The 21,775-nt window shown below is 41.8% G+C and overlaps 3 protein-coding genes across 4 annotated transcripts; all 3 read right to left on the minus strand.

Annotated features, from left to right (window-relative positions):
- Positions 1-823: 823 nt before the first annotated feature.
- On the minus strand, positions 824-4,140 carry LOC112800824 (probable xyloglucan endotransglucosylase/hydrolase protein 6). 2 transcript variants are annotated; one of them, XR_011862077.1, is made up of 5 exons: positions 3,770-4,140; positions 3,067-3,167; positions 2,778-2,974; positions 1,439-1,887; positions 824-1,222 (listed from the first exon to the last, which is right to left on the minus strand). XR_011862077.1 is itself a non-coding variant. In XM_025843228.2 (4 exons), the coding sequence occupies exons 1-4, from the start codon at positions 3,975-3,977 to the stop codon at positions 1,497-1,499; spliced, it is 897 nt and encodes a 298-aa protein (XP_025699013.1). In that variant the 5' UTR covers positions 3,978-4,067; the 3' UTR covers positions 1,172-1,496. The 2 variants fall into 2 exon arrangements, 1 of the variants encoding a protein (XP_025699013.1); XM_025843228.2 differs by having other exon boundaries at positions 1,172-1,887; positions 3,770-4,067.
- A 6,169-nt stretch (positions 4,141-10,309) lies between these two features.
- Positions 10,310-11,556, minus strand: LOC140181078 (uncharacterized). The gene is made up of 2 exons (XM_072223711.1): positions 10,508-11,556; positions 10,310-10,370 (listed from the first exon to the last, which is right to left on the minus strand). The coding sequence occupies exons 1-2, from the start codon at positions 11,554-11,556 to the stop codon at positions 10,310-10,312; spliced, it is 1,110 nt and encodes a 369-aa protein (XP_072079812.1).
- A 123-nt stretch (positions 11,557-11,679) lies between these two features.
- On the minus strand, positions 11,680-17,262 carry LOC112706969 (uncharacterized). Its single transcript, XM_025758539.1, has 2 exons — positions 17,060-17,262; positions 11,680-12,469 (listed from the first exon to the last, which is right to left on the minus strand). Exons 1-2 carry the CDS (start codon positions 17,260-17,262, stop codon positions 11,680-11,682), a joined length of 993 nt encoding a protein of 330 aa, XP_025614324.1.
- Positions 17,263-21,775: the final 4,513 nt, after the last annotated feature.

Consider the following 21,775-nt stretch of genomic DNA (forward strand, 5'->3'; position numbering starts at 1 on the left):
TATATGAGGACACAAATAATTTGATAGAATGTTCTGATGGTGGAAAGATCTTTAGGAACGTCGGTCGTGCCCAATTGACGAAGAGAAGTTTTGAACGACTATGAATGAATGCAATAAAATTATAAAAGGTGAGAATGAACAATTGTATTTTTTTTGGAGCGTGTAGCCATTTAGAAGCAATGACAGCAAAGGTGTCGGAAGTTGTAGGTGGAGGTAACCATGGCCAGAGGTTGGAGGTGCTGGAAGAAAGAAGGTGAAAAAGACATGTTATGAATATCCCTGCACTTCAGGAGTCCAACATATGACTACAATCTTCTGTTACTGAACTCGAAATTACTTAGAGCGAAGGAAAATAAAGATTATCAACAAGTCCTTCCTTCAAGACGACCAAAAAATCTTGATCGACAGCAGTTCCTCACTTGCGCCGGACATGGTCAGAATGCTAATTCTTCGTCGACGGAAGACAACGAATAAGGACTCTAATTTTCATTGTTTTTTTCCATTTTTTATTTTTACATATTTACTTCATTTATTAATTTTTTTTATAATCACTAATTATTTTCTAAATTTAATTTCAGCTTTTAATTTCCATTATTTTTTCGGAGACATTTCATTAGATGTTTAAACATTAACCTAATCAAGTAATAGGAGAATTACTGTCCTCACTAACATACTTATTGCCCAAAAATTTGGTCACATGCTTTTCAATATGAGAGTCAACTTGCCAAGTGGCTCATTGTTAGAGGTCCATTGATTATAGCCACACTAGTCACGGATCCCATTAAGCCATCATAGACGGCACCATGTATGTATGTATATTTCATTGATCACAAACCATAAAAAGCTTTATTATACACAAACAATGCTTATAAATATACAAAGGCATAAAGCCAGACAGAGGCTTAGCTAATTATTAGCTTTGATTTATATGCGCTTGTGCTCCTCCATATTAGGCTTTTTCCCCACAAACATTAGAGCGAAGTGCTATTTCGACATTTAAAAAAAAAATGATAAAAAAAACAAAAGAGATCGAGAAACAAACTTGTGGCAGATGTTGAAAGATAGAGATCGATCAGAAAGCCTTTAATTTTTTTTTGTTTCTGATACTTATATATATGTATGAAGTTTCTAATTTCCACCTTTTGATGTGAAAATAACATTTTTCCAATAATAATAATAATAATAATAGTTTCTGTATATAAAATATTGATGTATGATTACACTTTTTTTTAAGGGAGCTACTCAAATGAAGATGCAAAAAACATCTTTTTATGAAGATGCTTTGTATAAAAATGTGATTTATTGATTTGGCCACACTTCAAATAAAAACAACACTTTTATAACATATCAAAATCTAACCCTACACTCTATCATCTAAGGGTCAAAAAGAAAAATCATCACATGAAGATAATTATAATATCTTCATGGGAGTACCCACCTTTTTTTAATGTGTTATGTACTGAATATTGTATGAATAAAATGGGATATGATGTTAATCAAATGCCAGCAAGACACTCAGGTGGGGTGACTGGGAACCTTGACTTATCTTGACAATAGTCATAGACAACGTGGTTAATACGAACCCATCTGTACCTCCTTGCTTGAATGGCACTAAGTTCTTGGTAGGCTGCGCCTTCCCACCAGTTACTCGGGTTGGAGGCGCAGCTTGCCGGACCCGGAACTGAACACCCTTCAATGTCGAAGTCTTTGTAGTAGGCATTGAAGGGTGCTTTGCTCCAATCGATTTTCTCTAACCCACCTCTTGTTGCCCAGTTATCTGCTTCCCATAGTGTTGAGTACACTCCCATGGCTTGCATCTTTGGGTATGGCACCCCTTTCGCTTCGTTGTTCTTGTATACTCTGATGGGGAAATCGTCCACGGAAAATCTGTACGTGTGCATATATGTATAGCAGATTTAAATTAGTGTTTATTATGTGAGATATTTATCCAATAATATAGAAATAAACGAGGATGACAATATAATCTAATGGTTTTTAAGTTAATTGCTTGTCTAGAGATAAGAGGGTAGTATTTGGCATAAAACCACTTTTTTATTTTTAACGTATTCTTTCATGCACGAGCTCTTTTTTTAAGGTTTGTATCATTTTGTTTTTTTTATAGAACTTTTTTTTTAAATCTATCTTATACTAAAATTATTTTTTTTTTACCAATTTGAACTCTGCCATAAGTTATGAAATTATATTCTAAAATTACTTTTTTCAAAACACAAAGTTAATAGAAAAAAATACATGTAATAAAATAATTTTTTTAAAAATCTTAAAATAATAAAATATATATATATATATATATAAATATTATATTTTTAATACATTCTTTTATGTAAGAGTCTCTTTTAAATTTACGTAAATATTTTTTTATGTCAGTAAATTTTCTTTTTTTATTTTTTATTTTATCTTTATGTTAAAATTCTTTTTCTTTTAGAATTTAATAATTATCGAACTCAATCTAAATTTTTTATTATAAAAATTTTGATAGAGATAATTTTTAAAAAAATTTAAACGGACATAAAAAAAACCTGAATAATTATGTCTTTTATCAACATATAAATAACAAAAATACTATTTGTACATTAAAATTAGCCACTAAAATCAATCACCAATGTATTTATATATAAATACATATGTAGTTTGATTTATTTTCAATAATATTTATTTATATTTTATACTTGTGACTGAATTTGGTGGTTGAATTTAGTGTACACATAGCATACCTCTATAAATAATTATATCTACTAGAGTGTATTTGATTTACTTACACAATATGTTTATGGTTCCAGAGAATAGTGTAGGTATGGAAATCAGCAGAAGGATCAAACCAGAGGTTGACCCTTTGCTCTCTATCACCCTTTCCATGAGCATATACGTTTGTTTGAACCGTGTATGGCTGTCCACTCCTGTTCCCCAAGAACTCGAAGTCCAGCTCATCACGAACAGAATCTGTATCAGAATTCATCTGCACACACAGGCATACACAAACTATAATAATAAGAATATGGCTGCTATACGAACACAGTATAATGGTGTCTGATTTTGTGGTGTACTAACGTAAAATGCGGTGACGGTGCCAGCAGAGTCTCCAGGGACGAGTTTGATCTTCATGCTAACACGCCCAAACATGTACTTCACCTTGGAAGCAAACCCACATCCTGAAAATAACCATCACATAGCACACGCCGTACTGTTATTGTGTAGTTCACAAAATTCACAAATCATCATATATTTTGATCACTGGTGCGTCTAAACAAGAGAATTATTATTAATTGTCAAAGATATAATTATTTATGTAGTTTTTTTAATCAGTTTAAATTATTTAAAATTTTTTTTTTATAATATATTATTAAAATTTTTATGACTTAAAAATTTAAATTTTATTATTTTTTGCTAAAAAAAATTTAGTATAAGACAAAATAAAAAATATAGAGAATAAATTTTTAGTTTTAATATTAATTAATTTTAGTATTTATATTTATAATTTATTATTTAAAAATTTATGATTTATAGTCTATATTTTAAGATAAATAAAATAATTTTAAAAAAATTGACATATGTTAATCGAAAAAAATTAGTTATTATCTGGCATTATTTATGTAAAAAATTTATGTAAATCTAAAAAAAATTGTGTGAAGAATATATTTGAAATATAATTATTTATATATATATATATGTATATATTTTATTAATTTAAATTTTAAAAAAAATAATTTTATTAACTTATTAATTAATTTAATTAATTAAATGAATTACGTACCGGAGCTTCGGTCGAGCATGAGTTGGATTGTTCTGCCTTGATCAGTATGCCTGATATGAGACTCAGACCACGTGGCTCTAAAGTCTTGCTCAAAAGTGGCTGGTCGTCCCAAAACACATAATAAAGAAGATACTAGGAAAACCCATGATAGCAGTATTAGAAATAATGAACCACCACCATTTCTAATGAGAGGATAAAAGGTGGCCATAGATTATGGATGATATTAGTATATATGGTATGTTGAATGAGAAAGAAATTAAAACTTTTTGATGCTGTTGTGGCTGTGGCATGGAATGAGGGGAATCGTTGGTATTTATATACATGTGGTTTAGAAGACAACAAAAGTGTAAGGGGAAAATAATAATATCGTTAATTAGTTGAGAAGTAGCATTAGTACTAATAGTTTGAGAAAAGATTGGAACGGAATATAGTGCGTCACAATATGTAGCTTAGCTTTCCATACAGCTAAGGGTTTGCCGTCACTAGGGCCTACCCAACACTTTAACAAAAAAAAAAAAAAGGGTGTAAATGAGATTATTCTTCCTGTAAAATATAGTCTCTTTCATTTTAATTTTGTTTTCGTCGTCTTTGACAAAAATAACATCTTTACTTTATATAAAATAAAATTAAAACTTACTTTTCAACTAATATTAGAACATTCAAATAATATAATCTACGGATATTTTCTATTAAAATTGAGATTGGGTGAGTCTAAATCAATTCTAAAAGTTAGTTTTAAGTTAAGAAATGTCTCACACTCATAAATTTTTTAAAAACTTTATAATTAAAAAATATTAGATCGAATTTGTACAACCTTCATAATTAGAAATGATTATTTCAAACATAAATATTTACAGGTGAATGACCTAATGTTCGGTATTCGGTTATCGGACGGTTCGGGTGATTCGTTGGAGGAGATGAGAACGCTTCAATCGGGATCGTGCTGGGTTCGGGATTGCCGGGTAGTCGAGCTCTCGTGGTGGGAGGAGAGAGGGGGTGCCACCTGCAAAGACACTCCGACGCTCTAGTCAGCTAGTGTGCAGGCGGGGAAATGGTAAGGTGGAAAAGTGTGACGTACCTCGAGGAAAGGGCAGGTCCTTCCCTATTTATACCGTGTCAGAGGTGGGCCCTGGGGGGACAGGCCCATCTTCCCCGAAGCTTCCTCAATCGTATTGATGGGGTGGTGAGGACGCGTGTCCTGGCATCGTGGCGAGCGCTGAGGACTCGGCCGCTCGGGTCGGGTTCTCGATGGGTCGGGCCCACCCGTTCGTGGTCTGGACCGGACCGTAACAGTGCCCCCACGCGCCGACAATCAGCCGTATAGGCCGTTGGCGGCGAGTTCTTTCTATCCTTGTTGTCGCTAGGTCGGTCATTCGTGTGGGAGACGCGCTACCCGCATGCGTGCCCGTTCGCGATTCGGGGCGTTCCTTTGTCGCCTCGTTTCTCGCGCGGGGCATTAAATGCCCATAAAGGATTGAAAAACCCACGTGTGTAAAGACTATCCTGCCCCTAGGCCTTTCGCGCTTCCTCTAAAGCAGTTTTAAACAGTTTTACGTTTTTCTCTTCTCTACTTGCTTCTTCTGATCATATTGCTCTTCCTTCTTCTTGCGCTCCCATCGTCCAGAAGTTCTTTCCGTCGCTCCAGCGTGCTTCGTTCTTGCCCGAATTTTCCTGATCATCCAGGTAACCACCATTTTCCTTCTGCCTCAATGGTTCTTTGCATGTTCGTTATAGGCATTTTTTTATTTTGTGCTTGCTTTTTCTTGTTGTTCATAGACGCACTTTCTTTTCATCGATTATGGTGTGCCATGGGGGGTCACTGTTATTGTTCTGGTCTTGGTTTTGTTTGGTCCCCCTTGTAGTTATGGCATGTGGGGTTTCTTTGGGTTTTTCCTGGCTTCCGACCTCACGGACTAACCGCGCGGTGCCCCCACTGTAGGTATGCCTCGTGTCGTTAGCCGGGCTTCTAGCTCCGCCGCGGGTTATGACCCGTATGCGTGGGTTGTTTCCGACCTCAGGCACTCTCCCAATCAGATGGGTGAGGAGGAGCTCACGGAATTTCGCCAGGCTGAGTATCTTTGTGGGGGTACCGACGAGGAGGCTAATTACGATGTTTATGTCCCCGCCCCTCACGAGCGGCTGTATGAGATTAATTTTAACGCCCCCCGGTTTGCCGATTGGATCTGGTTTTACAAGGCCATGTTCACCCAGGTTGGGGTTCGCATCCCCTTTTCCCCCTTTCAGATGAGCCTCCTTAATCGGATTTCGGTGGCGCCATCTCAATTGAATCCGAACAATTGGGCTTCCATCCGCTGCTTCGAGATGGTATGCGAGTACTTAGAGCTGCCGGTCTCTGTCGACGTCTTCCTCTTTTTCTTTAATCTAACGAACCCTTCGAAGGAGGGGAAACATAAGAAAGGGTTCATGTCCTTCCGGTCTGCCCAAGGCCGGAGGATCTTCGGCTTGTTCGAGGACTCCTACCATGGGTTCAAGGACAAGTATTTTAAGGTCCGCCCAGTTAAGGGTCGTCACCTTTTTTGGTTGTCCTTAGAAAAGGAGCGCCTCATCCCGACATATTGGAGCTTCGGGGCGGGGTCTAATCCTTTTATCAAGGTTACTTATAAAGGGATGTCGGCTGTGGATCGGCAGATAGCCGACATACTGTGGGCGGTTCTTGGGAAAAATAATGTGAATCCTCATCTCCTAATGGGTAACCGGGAGGCCGCCCGAGATTATATCCGTGAGTTTCTCTTGTCGTGTAGTCGTTTGCTTGACTGTTTCACTCTTGCTTTTACTAACTTGTACATTTTTTATTTTGTTTGTAGTGGGGCTTTCTGCCGAAGTGACCGGCATGGATAACCTGTACCAAACCTTCCTTCAGGAGGACGAGGGTGAGGAGACTGGAGGACAGCCAGCGACGGTTCCTCCAGAAGTACCTCCTCCCGACGTCGACATGTCCACGAAAGTCGCCACCCCGAATTCCGCACCCCCAATTCCCCCAGAAGTACCTATTCCTGGGCACTCGTCTTCCTCACGTCGGGAGGAGGAGGAAGAGTTGTCCGTCATCCCTACTCCCAAGAGACAAAGGTCGCAGTCTAGTCCTGAGGGGGTCCTAACTGTCATGGAAAGGAATTTTGACGCCGGGGCGTTCATAGATGCCCAGTTGCTTTCGGGCACAGAGGATCATTTCCATGGTACTGACCTCTCTGGGCAGGCTCGGTGGATGTACCGCACCCTCCTTCGTGGCGCGGCCATAGCCCGAAAGGCTGAGTTTGAGCTTTCAGTATGGCCTCGCTTCGTCGGAAGCTTGAATCTACAGTTGCTGCCAATAACAAGTACAAGACCCAGATTGAAACGCTTCAAGGTCGGTTGGTTGAGGCGTGGAATAAACTCGACGCCGCCGAGAAAAAGACTGCTTCGGCAGAGGAGAAGTTAAAAACTGCCGACGCCTCTGTATCTCGTCTGACGGAGCAAGAGACGACCTTGAAGAGCCAACTGAGTGCCGCGCAAGGTCGGGTGTCCGCTTTGGAGAAAGAGCGGGATGAAGCGGTTGCGGCCGCCAAGGCTGCTCGGGACGAGGCCGAGATGTTCAAGCGGAAGCATAAGGAGGTTAAGGAGCAGGGCAAGAATGCGATTTTCATGACTGAAGATGCCCTCAAAGCTCAAGTGAAGATTGTTGCTCCTGACTTCGATGTGTCGGCAATTGGTGTTTTCAAGACCATCAAGGATGGGAAGATTGTTGATATGCCGAAGAAATGATGTTTGTAATACCGAATTCTTCTTTTTTGTTGAACCGTTGTATCGCAACTTTTGGTGCCTGTTAATGGGTTTGTGGGATTGTTTGCACGCACGTTTAATTTCTTGTTTTACTTGCTATTGGTTTACTCGCGTTTGCCATTTATGGCGTTCTTTCTTGTTATGGTTGTTTATTGTGTTTTTGACCTGAGGGGCTCCCGGGGTGATTAGTCCCGAGGCCGCGTATCCTTGTTTGCATAGTGGTCGCTCAAAAAGTTAGAAACAATAAGATAACATAGGCAAATATAGCATGTGGCAATTGGACAGGTTTAATCGTTGTAACAAGGACATCGAAGTGCTATTACAAAGTAAATGGCTTAGGAATAAAACCTTCTTAAGTTATCTGCGTTCCATGTCCTCGGGATCTCCTTACCATTGAGTCTTTCTAGCTTGTATGCGCCCTTACCGATTACCTCTTTGACTCGGTATGGTCCTTCCCAGTTTGCTGCTAGCTTGCCTTCTCCCGGGGTAGTCGGGCCAACGTCATTGTGCCTCAGGACGAGGTCGTTTTCTTCAAACTTTCTTTTGAGTGCTTTGGTATTGTAGCGTAAGGCCATTCTTTGCTTTAGCGCTGTTTCAGCCAGATGGGCCATTTCCCTGGTTTCGTTTATCAGGACCTTCTCAACAGCTTCCTCTACTCCCTTCAAGAGTAATCGTGGGCTCGGCTCCCCAATTTCTACGGGTATCACCGCATCTGACCCATACGTTAGTCGAAAGGGGGTCTCTTTAGTGGAGGATTGCTCGGTTGTGCGGTAGGACCAGAGGACCGAGGCGAGCTCGTCGGCCCAAGCGCCCTTCTTGTTATCCAGCCGCTTCTTGAGCCCTAGCAGGATGATCTTGTTTGCGGACTCGACCTGCCCGTTTGTTTGTGGATGTTCCACCGAGGAGAATTTCTGCTTTATGCCCAGGCCGGTGAGGAATTATGTGAATTTTTTGTCGGTGAACTGTGTTCCATTGTCCGAGATGACGACTTCCGGGATACCAAATTGTGTTATGACCTGCCTCCACATGAATATCCTGCAATTGGACGAGGATATGCTGGCCAGTGGCTCGGCCTCTATCCATTTTGTGTAGTAGTCAATAGCGACTATAAGGTACTTGACTTGCCCTGGGCCGACGGGAAAAGGTCCCAAGAGGTCGACTCCCCATTGTGAGAATGGCTGAGGGGACGTTAGCAAGCTGAGCTCAGAGGCTAGTGCTCGGTGGAAGTTGGCGTTTTCTTGGCACTTGACACACTTCCTAACAAATTCCTTGGAGTCAGCCATCATCGATGGCCAATAATATCCGGCTCGGATTAATTTTCTCACTAGGGCTTTGCCTCCTATATGGTGACCGCAGCATCCTTCATGGACTTCCCTGAGGACGTAATCCGTCTGGTCGGGGTGCAAACATTTCAGTAGGGGATGGTTGAATCCTTTCCTGAACAGCTGACCCTGGATGATGGCATATCTGGCAGCTTCCCTTCTCAGCTTTTTAGCATCCTTTTCGTTGTCAGGGAGTTTGCCGTTTCCTAAGAAGTCGGTGATGGGATCCAACCACGAGGGGTTTAGCTTCGAGAGGTGTAGGGTGATTGCCGGCTCCTTCATCTTTCCTTGGATTAGAGATCGGTTTCCTTCTCCCGGTTTGGTGCTAGCTAATTTCGACAAGAGGTCTGCTCGTGTGTTCCTTTCTCTCGGAACATGCTGGATCGTGACTTCTTCAAACTTTCGGCTCAAATCCTTGACTTTTTCCAAGTATTTTTGTAGCAGCGAGTCTCTGGCTTGGTAGCTCCCGTTCACTTGGGAGGTGACGATTTGCGAATCGCTGCATATCTCCAACCTTGTTGCCCCGACTTCTGCTGCTAAGGTTAAGCCTCCTATAAGGGCTTCATACTCTGCCTGGTTATTCGAAACGGGGAATTCGAACTTAATTGACTGTTCGTACACGACTCCAACCGGGTTTTCCAGGATGATCCCGGCGCCCCCAGACGTCTGGTTGGAGGCTCCGTCTACGTGGAGCTTCCACCGTGTGTTCGTTTCTTCGGTCGGGTCCCCCGTTACTTCTACTAGAAAATCTGCCATCGCCTGCGCCTTGATGGCTTGCCGGGTTCCCTGGTCCGTTCTTACGACAATTTGGTGACCATGGAAGTATTGCTTTAACCTACGCGAGGAGGTCAGGAGTGCTAGAGCTAGCTTTTCCAGTTTGCTGTACCTCAATTCTGCCCCTTGTAGGGATCTGCTTACGAAATAGACTGGTTGTTGTGTCCTTCCTTCTTCTCACACCAGAACTGCGGCCAGGGCTTCTCCTGTTATGGCGAGGTACAGGTATAATGGCTCCCCGTCCTTTGGCTTTCCGAGAACCGGGGGTGCCGCCAGGATTTCCTTAAAGTGCCGAAAGGCTTCCTCGCATGCGGGTGTCCACTCGAACGCTATCCCTTTCTTCATGAGGTTAAAGAACGGTAAGGCCCTTGTTGCCGACGCTCCGAGGAACCGGGATAATGAGGTCAGCCGTCCTGCCAACCTTTGGACGTCCTTGATACTGCCTGGGCTCTTCATTTGGAGTATCGCTTGGCATTTCTCCGGGTTGGCTTCTACCCCTCTCTGGGTTATCATGAATCCCAGGAACTTTCCAGCTTCCATGGCGAAGGCACATTTGAGGGGGTTCAGCCTCATGCCGTGTTGTCGAAGGGACGCGAATACATTTGCCAGATCATTCAGGAGGTCGTCTGGTCGCGTTGTTTTCACGAGGATGTCGTCCACATAGACTTCAACTGTCTTCCCTATGAGGTCGTTGAATATCCTGTTCATCAGCCTTTGGTATGTTGCCCCTGCATTTTTTAGGCCGAATGGCATCACCTTATAGCAGAAGGTTCCCCCCGGCGTTATGAACGCTGTCTTGTCTTCGTCTGGACGGTGCATCGGTATCTGGTTGTAACCGGAGTAGGCGTCCATGAAGCTTAGATACCGGTAGCCCGCCGCAGCATCGACGAGTGCGCCTATGTTAGGGAGGGGGAAGCAATCCTTAGGACATGCTTTGTTGAGGTCAGAGTAGTCTACACACATTCTCCACTTGCCGTTGTGCTTTTTTACTAAAACTACATTCGAGAGCCACGTCGAATAGTCTACTTCTCGTATAAAACCTGCTTCTAGGAGGCTGGCCGTCTGCTTGGCCACCTCCTCTGTCCTCTCCGTCGACATCTTTCTCCTCCGTTGGGCTATCGGGCGCGCTTCCGGCTTGACGGCTAGATGATGCGACATAATTTTTGGATCTATGCCCGGCATGTCGGCCGGTGTCCAGGCGAACAAATCCCTATTGGCCCTTATCATTTCGACCAAGGGCTCCTTCAACTCATGCGGGAGGTTCTTGTTGATGAACGTGAATTTTTCCTCCGTGTCACCGATCATGAATTTCTCCAGGTCCCCTTCTGGTTCCGGTCTGGGTTTGTCGTCTACTCTGGCATCCAGGTCGGCTAGAAACACGCCGGACGCCTCTTTGGATTTCTTCCTTAGGGAGAGGCTGGCATTGTCGCAAGCGACTGCCGCCTCAAGGTCTCCTCTTATGGACCCTATAGAGCCGTCATCGGTAACAAACTTCATGACTAGCAGCTTCGTGTTGATTATCGCTTCAACATCGTTGATCGTCTTCCTTCCCAGGATGATATTATAGGTGATGGAATCTCGGAGGATCACGAACTCAGCCATCGCCGATCTTCGGCCTTGAGATTGTCCCACTGAGATTGGCAGGGATATTACTCCGTCTGGTTTGATAAAGTGGTCGCCCAATCCAATGACCCCGTGTTGGTGAGTCGTCAGATCGGCGTCCCTTAGTCCCAGTGCGTCGAATACGTTGCGGAACATGATGTTCGAGTCAGCCCCTGTGTCAACAAGGATGCGTTTGACGAGACCGGTTCCCACTCTGGCCGTGATGACCATGGGTGGATTTTCCGGGGCGTCGTCGAACCATTGGTCTTCCGGGCCGAAAGAAATGAATGGAGGCTTCTTAGAGTTTCGCATCGACGAGGAGGAGATCGACAAGACCTTTGCATCTTTCTTGTGCGCCGATCTGGATCTTGGCGCGGCGTTTTTGGTCGTCACCACGTTTATCACAGTGAGGCCGTGATCTCTGTCTTCTGGCTCTTATCGCCGCTTTTCCGAGCAAGTTTTGCCTTCTTCGTCTTGGTCGCGATAACGTCTCCTTGGCTCCCTGATTAGATGGGAGAATGCTGCTAGCTTACCTTCCCTTATCGCTTGCTCTAGTGCATCCTTCAGGTCAAAGCAGTCCTGCGTTTGGTGACCGTAGCCTTTGTGGTAGTCACAATAGAGGTTTTTGTCTCCTCCCATGCGGTCCTTGAGTGGTCGGGGCTTCGGCAGGATTCCTTTCTTGGCTATTTGTTGGTAAACTTTCACGATGGGAAGAGTGAGCGGAGTGTAGTTGGTGAATTTCCCGACTCGGGGGAATGGCCTTGGTGCCTTGCTTGGCGCCTTTTCCCTGGTTTGTTCCTTTAGTCTTTCTCCGTTTCCTTGTTGCCGAGGTTGGCTGTAGCTGGACTGCCGTTTATTGGCAGCCACAACTCGGCTGACTTCCTCGTCATTTATATACTCTTTGGTTACCGTCTGGATCTCGTGCATCGTCCAAACTGGTTTCGTGGTAAGATGTTTTCGAAAGTTCTCGTTGAGGAGGCCGTTCGTCAGGCAAAGGCTGGCCACCGAATCGGTTAGGCCGTCGATTTCCAAGCATTCGTCGTTGAACCGATCTAGGTACTTCCTGGTCGGCTCTCCCTGTCTCTGGGTTATCCGCAGAAGGTTGATCGGATTCTTTGCCTTTGCTATTCGTGTTGTAAACTGGGCCAGGAATGCACGACTGATGTCCGAGAAACTGTAGATGGACCCCTGCGGGAGGCCGTTAAACCACCTTGTAATACCCGGTCTAACCGAAATTTATTAAATAATGAGTTAAGTAGGAGCGAATATGGTTGGAATATTTGGCAATTGGAATTTGATGATTTAAATATGATTTTTGGATTCAGTGAATTTTTCCGAGTCGGAAGACATAGTTTTCTGCGTAAAAGCGCGCAGTGGAATTTTGACCGGCAGTACCGGCTGAGACGTGTCTGGTACTGCAGCTGAGAAAATTGATTATGAGTAAATAAGATTAAGAAATGAGGAATTATGATTAGGAGAGGTAGAAATATTTGAAGTGCGATTTGGAGCGCTAATCTTAAAGGTTTTGGCCCAAAATTGGGCCAACGGACAAAAATAAGTGAACTGGGCCTAAGTGGGCCCAAGACCCAACATATATAAACATTAGTTATGAGCATTTCAGCTCATTTTACCCTAAAGAATGAGTGTTGGGCGCTGAATTGAGAAGAGAGAAGAGAAGAGAGAAAACCTAACTCTCTTTGATCTTCAAACCACCATAACTTGAGCTACGGAGCTCCGATTGACGAGCCGTTTGCGGCCACGCGTCGCTCTTCTCATCCTCTACATTTCTATCTAAGTTTTGTGGTGGATATTCCATTCATCTCTGCCCAGTTTTCGAAATTCCCCACTGTTACACGTTTTTGGGAAGTTAGTGTTGAAATCTTGTGATTTTGGGTGTTTAGGGATACTCCAACATGGATTCTAAGTGGGTTCTATCCCTACTTCATATGGGCTGAGGTAAGAAGTGCTCAAACCCTTGTGATTTATCATCTTTATGAGCCCTAGGTTGATGTATGAATGTGATATTGGTTGTGTTAGTGCATTTGATGGTTTTGGTGCACAATTGGGAGATTGGTGTTGCTTGAGGAGCTTTGGTGAGGCTTAGGGCTAAGGTTGGTGGAGACTTCCAAAGAAGAGGCTCAATTGATTTGGCTACAAGAGGTACGGTTTAAGTTTCATTTAAGTACCGTGTGGTGTGATGAGAATTCCTAGGCTAGATGCCCCTAGGATTAAGTTTGGATTGTGTAAATGGTTGGTGCTAATATGCATAGTTGGTATGTAATGTGAATTAATGATTGGGTTGAGAATTGTGTGGCCTTGTATGCTTGGTGTATTGAAAATTTGATGTATTGAGTAATGAGTATTAATTTGTGGTTTATGCATTTAAATTGTGAAATTGGGCCGGAGGCCGTAAATTTTGGGCCGGAGGCCGGAAAGAGGTAAGGAAGGTAAGTTGATGTGTGCATTGTATGATGACACAAGTGATTGGATGAATTTCAGATAATGAATATGCGAATGATTGGGTTGATTGTTGAATAATAAGGTTTGAGGAGTTGAAGTGTGGAATTTGGTAATTTTGGGTGAAATTATGTAGATGAGGTATGTTTGGTTTTGGGTTGAGAAATATTATGTGGTCATATATGTGATTATGATTATTGATGTCTTGATGGTATGATGATGCATGAGAGGTATATATATTGTGATATATGCTTGAGGAATGATTAAGGTTGATTTGTGGGAGAAACCACGTGATAGTGATTATGATATTGATTATGTATAATGATGGTTGATTGGAAATAGTATTGTTGGAAATTGAGATGAGGAAGGATGTATGACATGTTGATGTGTTTGTAATTTAGCCATTTGTTTGAAATGGGTAAAAATGGTTATATGGCAGTTTTGTGAATCGTAGTAAAGTGTTAATGTATGAGTTGAGGAGGCTTGATATTGGATTTGATATATTTCAATTGATTTCAAAGAAAAGGGATGAAATTGGCATGTTTTGATTGATTTTGAAAAGGGTTGGAAATGGTTTGTTTTGAAATGGCACTTTGTGGTTTTTATGAAAAATATGGTTTTTGGGCATACGTTGGTGAGACATAACTTGGACTACGGATCTCTGTTTTGCGCCAAATCTGTTTAGAAATGAAATGGGATCCGGGATGTCCATGCCGTTCGAAGAACGGATGAAAAATGATTTAAAATGAGGAAGTTATGTCCATTGGAAGATTGGGGTCTAAATCTGTGAATTCTGCAGTTTTTAACTTAGAAAATTTTTAGCAGAATAACCCCTTGCGCGTGGGCGCACTTGGCGCGTACGCGCCAATCTTCCAGAAAGCGCCATCCACGCGTGCGCGTGATGTGCGCGGGCGCGCCGATAGTGCTGCACCCCAATGCCCAGCCATTTTCCAGAGAGTTGTGCCAGAACTGTGCCAGCTTTGTGCCTGGGGCACGAGAGTATCCACGCGTACGCGTGGTTGACGCGTGCGCGTCGATTTGGCAAATTTTTAATCCACGCGTTAGCGTGCATGACGCTTGCGCGTCGATGAGTTTTTAAGGCCATCCACGCGTGCGCGTGGAGTACGCGTACGCGTGGCATTGTTTTCATGCCAAAGTTGATATTTGAGTTTTAAAAGCCAAATCTCATACTTCTAAGCCTCCGATCTCACCCCTTATGTATTAAATCATTATGATATGCCTAGCAATGAGAAAGGAGCTAGGGGATGTGGTAACTTGCGAGTGAAGCAAGGGGAAAAGTTATGATCAATGATGATCAACGATGAATATATGAGATATGGAGGATGACGGTGGGAGTACCGTGTATGCCATGAGCTGAAGGGCTATATTTATTGATAAATGGCTGGTTCTTGAATGGACCATGAGCCGGATGGCTGAGTTATTGCCGGGTCACGGCAAAGCCATTATTGATTATGGCTAAGTATAAATGCATATATGATTAATGAATGAATGTGTTAAATGGATAATAATGGAAGATGTTAAAATGTGATGTGTAACCCCGGGTAGTAGGCAGTGGCGTTGTCCACTTGCTCCGGGTGTGAGACGGAAAAGGATGTTTATGATAAATGAGTTTAATTATGGAGTTTTGAATGAATGTATTTGTGATACCTGGGTAGTAGTAAGGGTTGTGGTTCGTCCCACTTGCTCCAGGTTAATGTTTGAGATTTGATAACAATGAGGATTGATAATATGAATTGAGATTGAATGAATATATGCTTAAGATACCTGGGCAGTAGTAAGGGTTGTGGTTCGTCCCGCTTGCTCCGGGTTAATGCTTAAGATACCTGGGCAGTAGCAAGGGTTGTGGTTCGTCCCGCTTGCTCCGGGTTAATGCTTAAGATACCTGGGCAGTAGCAAGGGTTGTGGTTCGTCCCGCTTGCTCCAGGTCAGAGATTGTGACGCCTGGGTAGTAGCGGCAGTAGTGGTGAATCCACTCGCTCCAGGTTGAGCTTTTAAACACCCGCCTGGGTAGTAGCCGCAGTAGTGGTTGTTCCACTGGCTCTGGGTTGAGCGGGTAGTAGCAAGGGGGTTGTAGCTCAAACCTACTTGCTCCGCAAGGGGTGTTTCTGTCCAATGGTTAGCTACCAGGACATGTCGGGTTGGCTATATAACCGACAGATGATATCATCAGCCATAGGGCAGGCATACATCATTTGCATATGTTTGAATTGTTTGGGTTTGCCTATTTGTTTTGGATTTCTACATCATATATGCTATGTTACCTGATTATGTGCTACTTGTTCTACTTGTACCTTATTTGTGTATTACTTGTCTGTATTGCTTGTGTTTGTACAACTGAGAGATCCCTCATGTTGGTGTCGGTGGATGTTGGTGGCTGTTCTTGATGAGATGAATTGATGATGCGATTGCATGATGATGATGATTTTTGAATGAGATAATTTGAGCCCCCTGGGTAGACGCAGTGATGTGATTTCACTAGCTCCAGGCGAGGGTATGATGTATTGATATAGAGTTGCTGAGACAGAACAACTGGTGATGGTTTTGCTTATGATTCTGAGTCTGATTCGTGTAAGAATCAGCGAGTTGGGAAACATGTGTAACATGAACTAGATTTAGTATCCCCTTACGACAGATGCCTATTCATGGATTAGTGAGAATCTAGGCTGGATACTTGGTGAAAAGGAGTTTAGGATGCTTAGTGAGTTTTTATTGCAGTGCATTGTATTTATTTGGCACTTTTACCGTACTGGGAACCCATGGGCCCGGGGTTCTCATTTCGTATATATCTCTTGTTTTTCAGATACAGGTCCAGGTGCTCAGAAGTGAGCTGTGGTTCGTCTGAGAGCCGGCGAAGATCTTTATTTTCTCCACTTTGTGTTTTCCGTAGAATCTCTCCACCTTTGTTTTGAAAAGATTATATTATGTGTTGAACTCTTTTGGAACTTGCCTATAGAGGCTCTTATCTTTCCTTTGGGAGAGATTAGGATGTACTGTTGTCAGTTACCTTCATACTGTACCCTAGCCGGCCTAAACTTCGCGGGTCGCGACTAGTGGCTATTTACTTATATTATATATATCTATCTGTTATCTATCTCTTAATCTCCTTTATGCCTTGTCCATATATCGCTTTCGGCTTCACGTTTTATCTTTTCGTTGTCGAAACGTGAGTGATACGTCTTCGCGATTTTATTTCTACTCTTTTCAGGCTTCTCGATTAATACTCCTTTCGAAATTACCTATGTTTATATATTTAAAAATCCACCTGAGAGTCGTACCACCGTAATATCATTGACTTATGACTCGAGCATAAGGATTTGAATATTAGGGTGTTACACACCTGATCGCGGGTCCCGCTAGGGTTACCGGGAAGGCACGGCACCTCACCTCGTCCCCTACTCCCTCTAGATTCATCCTCGCCTCGAAAGCCGTGAGGTGTTCTAGAGGGTCTTGAGTTCCATCGTACCTCATGTCCGTTGGTTTGTCGAAGTGTTTCGGCAACCGGACTTCGAGGATGGATCGGTGGAATGGGGTGACGCCCATTATCACAGGTTGTCGTGTCCTCGCGGATCAGGGGATGGGGTGTAGCTGGGATCGGTGGTTCATCCGTCACGCTCCTGGTCGGCCAACTGTCGCTCCAGGTTCTGGACCCTGTGGCGTAGCTCCTGCATTATTATGGCGCTGTCGCCGCCCGTTCCCCCGAAGGGTCGTGTCCTCGTGTGCTGTTCAGTGTGTTGTTGGGGGGACCTCCGCCGCCCCCTTAATGAGGCGACAGAGGCTGCCCCCTCCGCTCCGGCCCCTCGGCCTTGGTCTCCGGGACCCGGCGCAACTTCCATTTAAGCGGTTCCCATAGACGGCGCCAATGTTCGGTATTCGGTTACCGGACGGTTCGGGTGATTCGTTGGAGGAGATGAGAACGCTTCAATCGGGATCGTGCTGGGTTCGGGATTGCCGGGTAGCCGAGCTCTCGTGGTGGGAGGAGAGAGGGGGTGTCACCTGCAAAGACACTCCGACGCTCTAGTCAGCTAGTGTGCAGACGGGAAAATGGTAAGGTAGAAAAGTGTGACGTACCTCGAGGGAAGGGTAGGTCCTTCCCTATTTATACTGTGTCAGAGGTGGGTCCTGGGGGGACAGGCCCATCTTCCCCGAAGCTTCCTCAATCATATTGATGGGGTGGTGAGGATCCGTGTCCTGGCATCGTGGCGAGCGCTGAGGACTTGGCCGTTCGGGTCGGGTTCTCGATGGGTCGGGCCGACCCGTTCGTGGTCTGGACCGGACCGTAACACCTAACAACATTAAATTAGATAAATTTTTATACCATATTATAATTAAAATTAAATGTACTAACTCAATTCTAAAAATTATCTAATCATATGATAAAAAATGTCTTATACTTATAAATTTTTATAAATCTTATTCTTAAGAGATGTAACACTTGTATTACGCCGTCTCAATGATTTTGAATTTTCGAGTAATATTATTTAACACAAAGTCTTATTTTAACGCTTATTTTTATATATGCAAACAATATATAACTCTCAATAATTTGCATTACTATATACTTATGCTTTCAACGGGTATTTCGTTATTCTTCCCAAAAAGATCACTTTCCGAGCGTGTGCGTCTTTGCACGTACGTACCTATATTTGTACGCAATGAGTGTAATAAAGTGACAGTATTAATTAATGAATGAATGTCGACGGGGTACAAATTATTTAATGTGCATAGCTGCACCTCCAATCATAGTTGTAAGAATCAAATGAGTGATCAAATCAGTTAAATTATTAGTTTATTAGTTCAATCAATAAATTACTAATTAAACTTATAATACTACTAAAAAATTAGTTATTACAGACGAATATTTTTGATGGATTTTATCCCACTGAAATACAGACGAAATTTTAAAAGAATTTTTTTGTCAAAAAAAAAAAAAATAGATTAGCATAAATTACAGACAAAAAAGAGAATCCGTCTATAATTCCGTCGAAAAAATTAATTTTTTTCCGTAAAAAATAGTTACAGACGGAAAATTCATCTGTAATTAAATAGACAAAACGCTACATTTTATTAAATTATTATAGACGGATTTTCCGTCTATAATTTAAATTATTCTGTCGAAAGAGGTGAAAATAAGGGTATAAAAATCACGTTCTTTTCGACGGCGTCTTCATTTTACAAAACACCCCATCATTCGTCGACGCCGCTTCTCACCGATTCGCTCCTAATCCTTCATCATTGGTGCCTTTCGCCCCTTCACCGCCGTTCTCGAAGCTCCATCACACCCCTTCCCCAATCTCTCTCTCTTTCAGTTTCGATGCCGATGAATTTCGCTATCTTCTCCACGCCGTTTTTTGTCGCTGCTCGCTAAAGCTCGCCAGCGTCGTCGCTGCCACTTCTATCTCTTCTTCTCATCGCCGTTGGTTCAGGTAGGTTCCGTCGTTCCTTCAGATTACATTGATTTTCTTACAATTGTATCTGTTCTGTTCTCAAAACAAATTTAGGATTTTATTACAGTGACAGATATGGCAAGCTTTTTGTGAACGAACTCCCTTTATTCTTCTCTTCTTTGTTTCTTCCCTATGACTGTGTAACCCTTTCTAGTCTCTACCATTTTTTTTTCTATTGAATTAAAATTTTGGATTGAACTAACCTGTGTATTAATCCTTGGTTTATATATTCCAGTGATTTAGTTGTAGCTTTTCCTGTGGAGGACTACTTTTTATACATTGATGATCTGAAAAATTCTGATAAGGTTAGAATTTTGTTCAAATTACTTTTCTACTTTATTTCCAATGAAAGAAACTCTTTTGACTCAATTCCTTTCATCGTCATTGTTAATGGTAGGAAGAAGTTGAGAAAATTACACAACCATATTTAGATGCTCTTGGTGAAGACTATTCTGTTTGTTGCCAAGGTAATGAATGAATCACAGTTAGTGTTTGCCTACTGGTTATTGAAATTATGCAGTTTTATTTGTAATTATACCTGAATCCTTTTAAATTTTATTGTAGGAACTGCTTTTTTCCTTTGCAAAGCTGCATGAACCATTCCTGTAGTTCTAATGCCAAAGCCTTCAAGAGAGACGAGGTACGTTTTGAACTGAGTCAAAGATTGTATAAAAATGAATGTGATTTTGATCTTACAACACTGGATTCATGTTATATTTGGAGTTTTCTAAAATCATAAACTCTTTACAAGAAAAGATACTAATGCTACTGATATGAAAAAGAAGGGTAGTTGGTTTTCTGCAATAACGACGGTTTTCACACACCACTCCAAGAAGAAGCAAGTACCTAATGTAAGTGATTTTATTTATATTTATTTATTTATTTATGATGTGGAAAATCTTGATCCTGTTTGGCATGTTCTTGATTTTTTTTTGTTGTTGTTAGGCTTGGTTTTCTTGTTACTGATAGAGACTTGTAGTAGTATTAAAATACTTAATCATTTCTAATATTTTGAAATTTTGGGATTCTGGTCTATAAGAATGTAGATGAATATAATTATGTTGTATAAAGTCATAAACTAAAAGGATCTGATAGATGCTAATTAAGTTGTTTCATAATCAGTAATAAAAAATTTGAAATATAGAAAACAGAATACTAATGTTTTTATGCTCATTTCTATATGGAAAGGAAGCAAAATCTGCAAACTAATATTTTTATGCTCATTTTCTATATGCGAGTTGTGTCATATGATTGAAGTTTATCTAAGCTGCGTCTCTGAAGGCTCCTTCTCTGCATGCTACCTCTCCTAAAGCTACTTCTTCCAGGGTTGTTCATCACCACGAGGAGGTTGGCTATAGACCAGAACCAACTTTAAGAAACCAACATGCCGCGGCATCTAAGATCCAGGCTGTTTATAGAGGCTATATGGTAAACTTCCAAATTTTCTGTTTATAGATAAGGTTCAAGCAAACTCAGATCAGGCTATGGTTTGGAATCAGCTCAAAGCAGGATCCTTCCAGTAAGTTTCGAATTTCTTTTAGTTTTACTTCCTGCTTTCTTTAGATCATTGAACCAAAGAAAGCAAAGAATTTGTCAATTCTGTTGAAAGCATGAATGTAACACTAGAAGAAGTTCGTGATGCACTCCTTGAAGGTGGTTTTTTCTTCCTCGTTCAATTATATATTGTACTTGAATGAATTCTTATAATTTTTTGTTGGTGATAGGAAATGAAATACCCCCAGAATTCCTAAACACTTTGTTGAATATAGCACTAAGTCAAGAGGAAGAACGAATCAGATTGGGCATTAAATTTGTTGAGCATTGAACTGAATCAGATTGGGTACATTTTGAAATGGACTCTGTTGAAAGAGTTTGTTGCATGCATTCTACCTGTTTGCTGTTTTGCCTATTTCTGGCTTTCTGTCGTCATTATTCAGGAGAAATTAAGAATAGATTTTATGTGTGTGAAAGTGGAATGAGCTTATAGGGTCTCAAAATCCATGGAGATTAATGGTAAATTAATTTGGTATAAGAAAACATGCATGCGCTTTTCAGTCAAATAATGAGCCTTTCAACCTTTAAGTCCTTATGGTTATTTGTTAACATTCTCTTAAAATGCTGATTCTTTTATGCATTCTTGTTGTTCTGTCAAGCAAGGCATCTGAAGTGGTTAAGCATCATTATGTGAATGCAAGTGATCTCAACTTGTTGGAGGCAAATGAAGCTGAAGCGTCCTTAGCTGGAAGGGGTGCCTACACTCTTATGGTAGGACTCACCCTTATTCAAACTGATATCGCTAAAGTAGTAGGTACACTACTCTCTACTCTCAAAACTTGTAATAATTATATTCATAAATTAAAATAGTATCTTTTTGTTTGTTTATAATTGTATTCACTATTCACCTACTGCACTATAAGTGTTTCTATTGATATTAGAGTATAAAGCACACATCTCAGAAGAATAGCTGATCAAGAAAATCAAAGGTAATACTTTGACTTCAAATTGATTATGACTATCTTGCTGCTTCTTGTCACTTTTTGTGCTTTGAATTATATCTTTTAAAGTTTGGAGGGCAGTGAAACTATACTCATGCAAAATTTAATTTAAAA

The sequence above is a fragment of the Arachis hypogaea genome, chromosome 1 (assembly GCF_003086295.3).
Source record: "Arachis hypogaea cultivar Tifrunner chromosome 1, arahy.Tifrunner.gnm2.J5K5, whole genome shotgun sequence".
Taxonomy (NCBI): domain Eukaryota; kingdom Viridiplantae; phylum Streptophyta; class Magnoliopsida; order Fabales; family Fabaceae; genus Arachis; species Arachis hypogaea.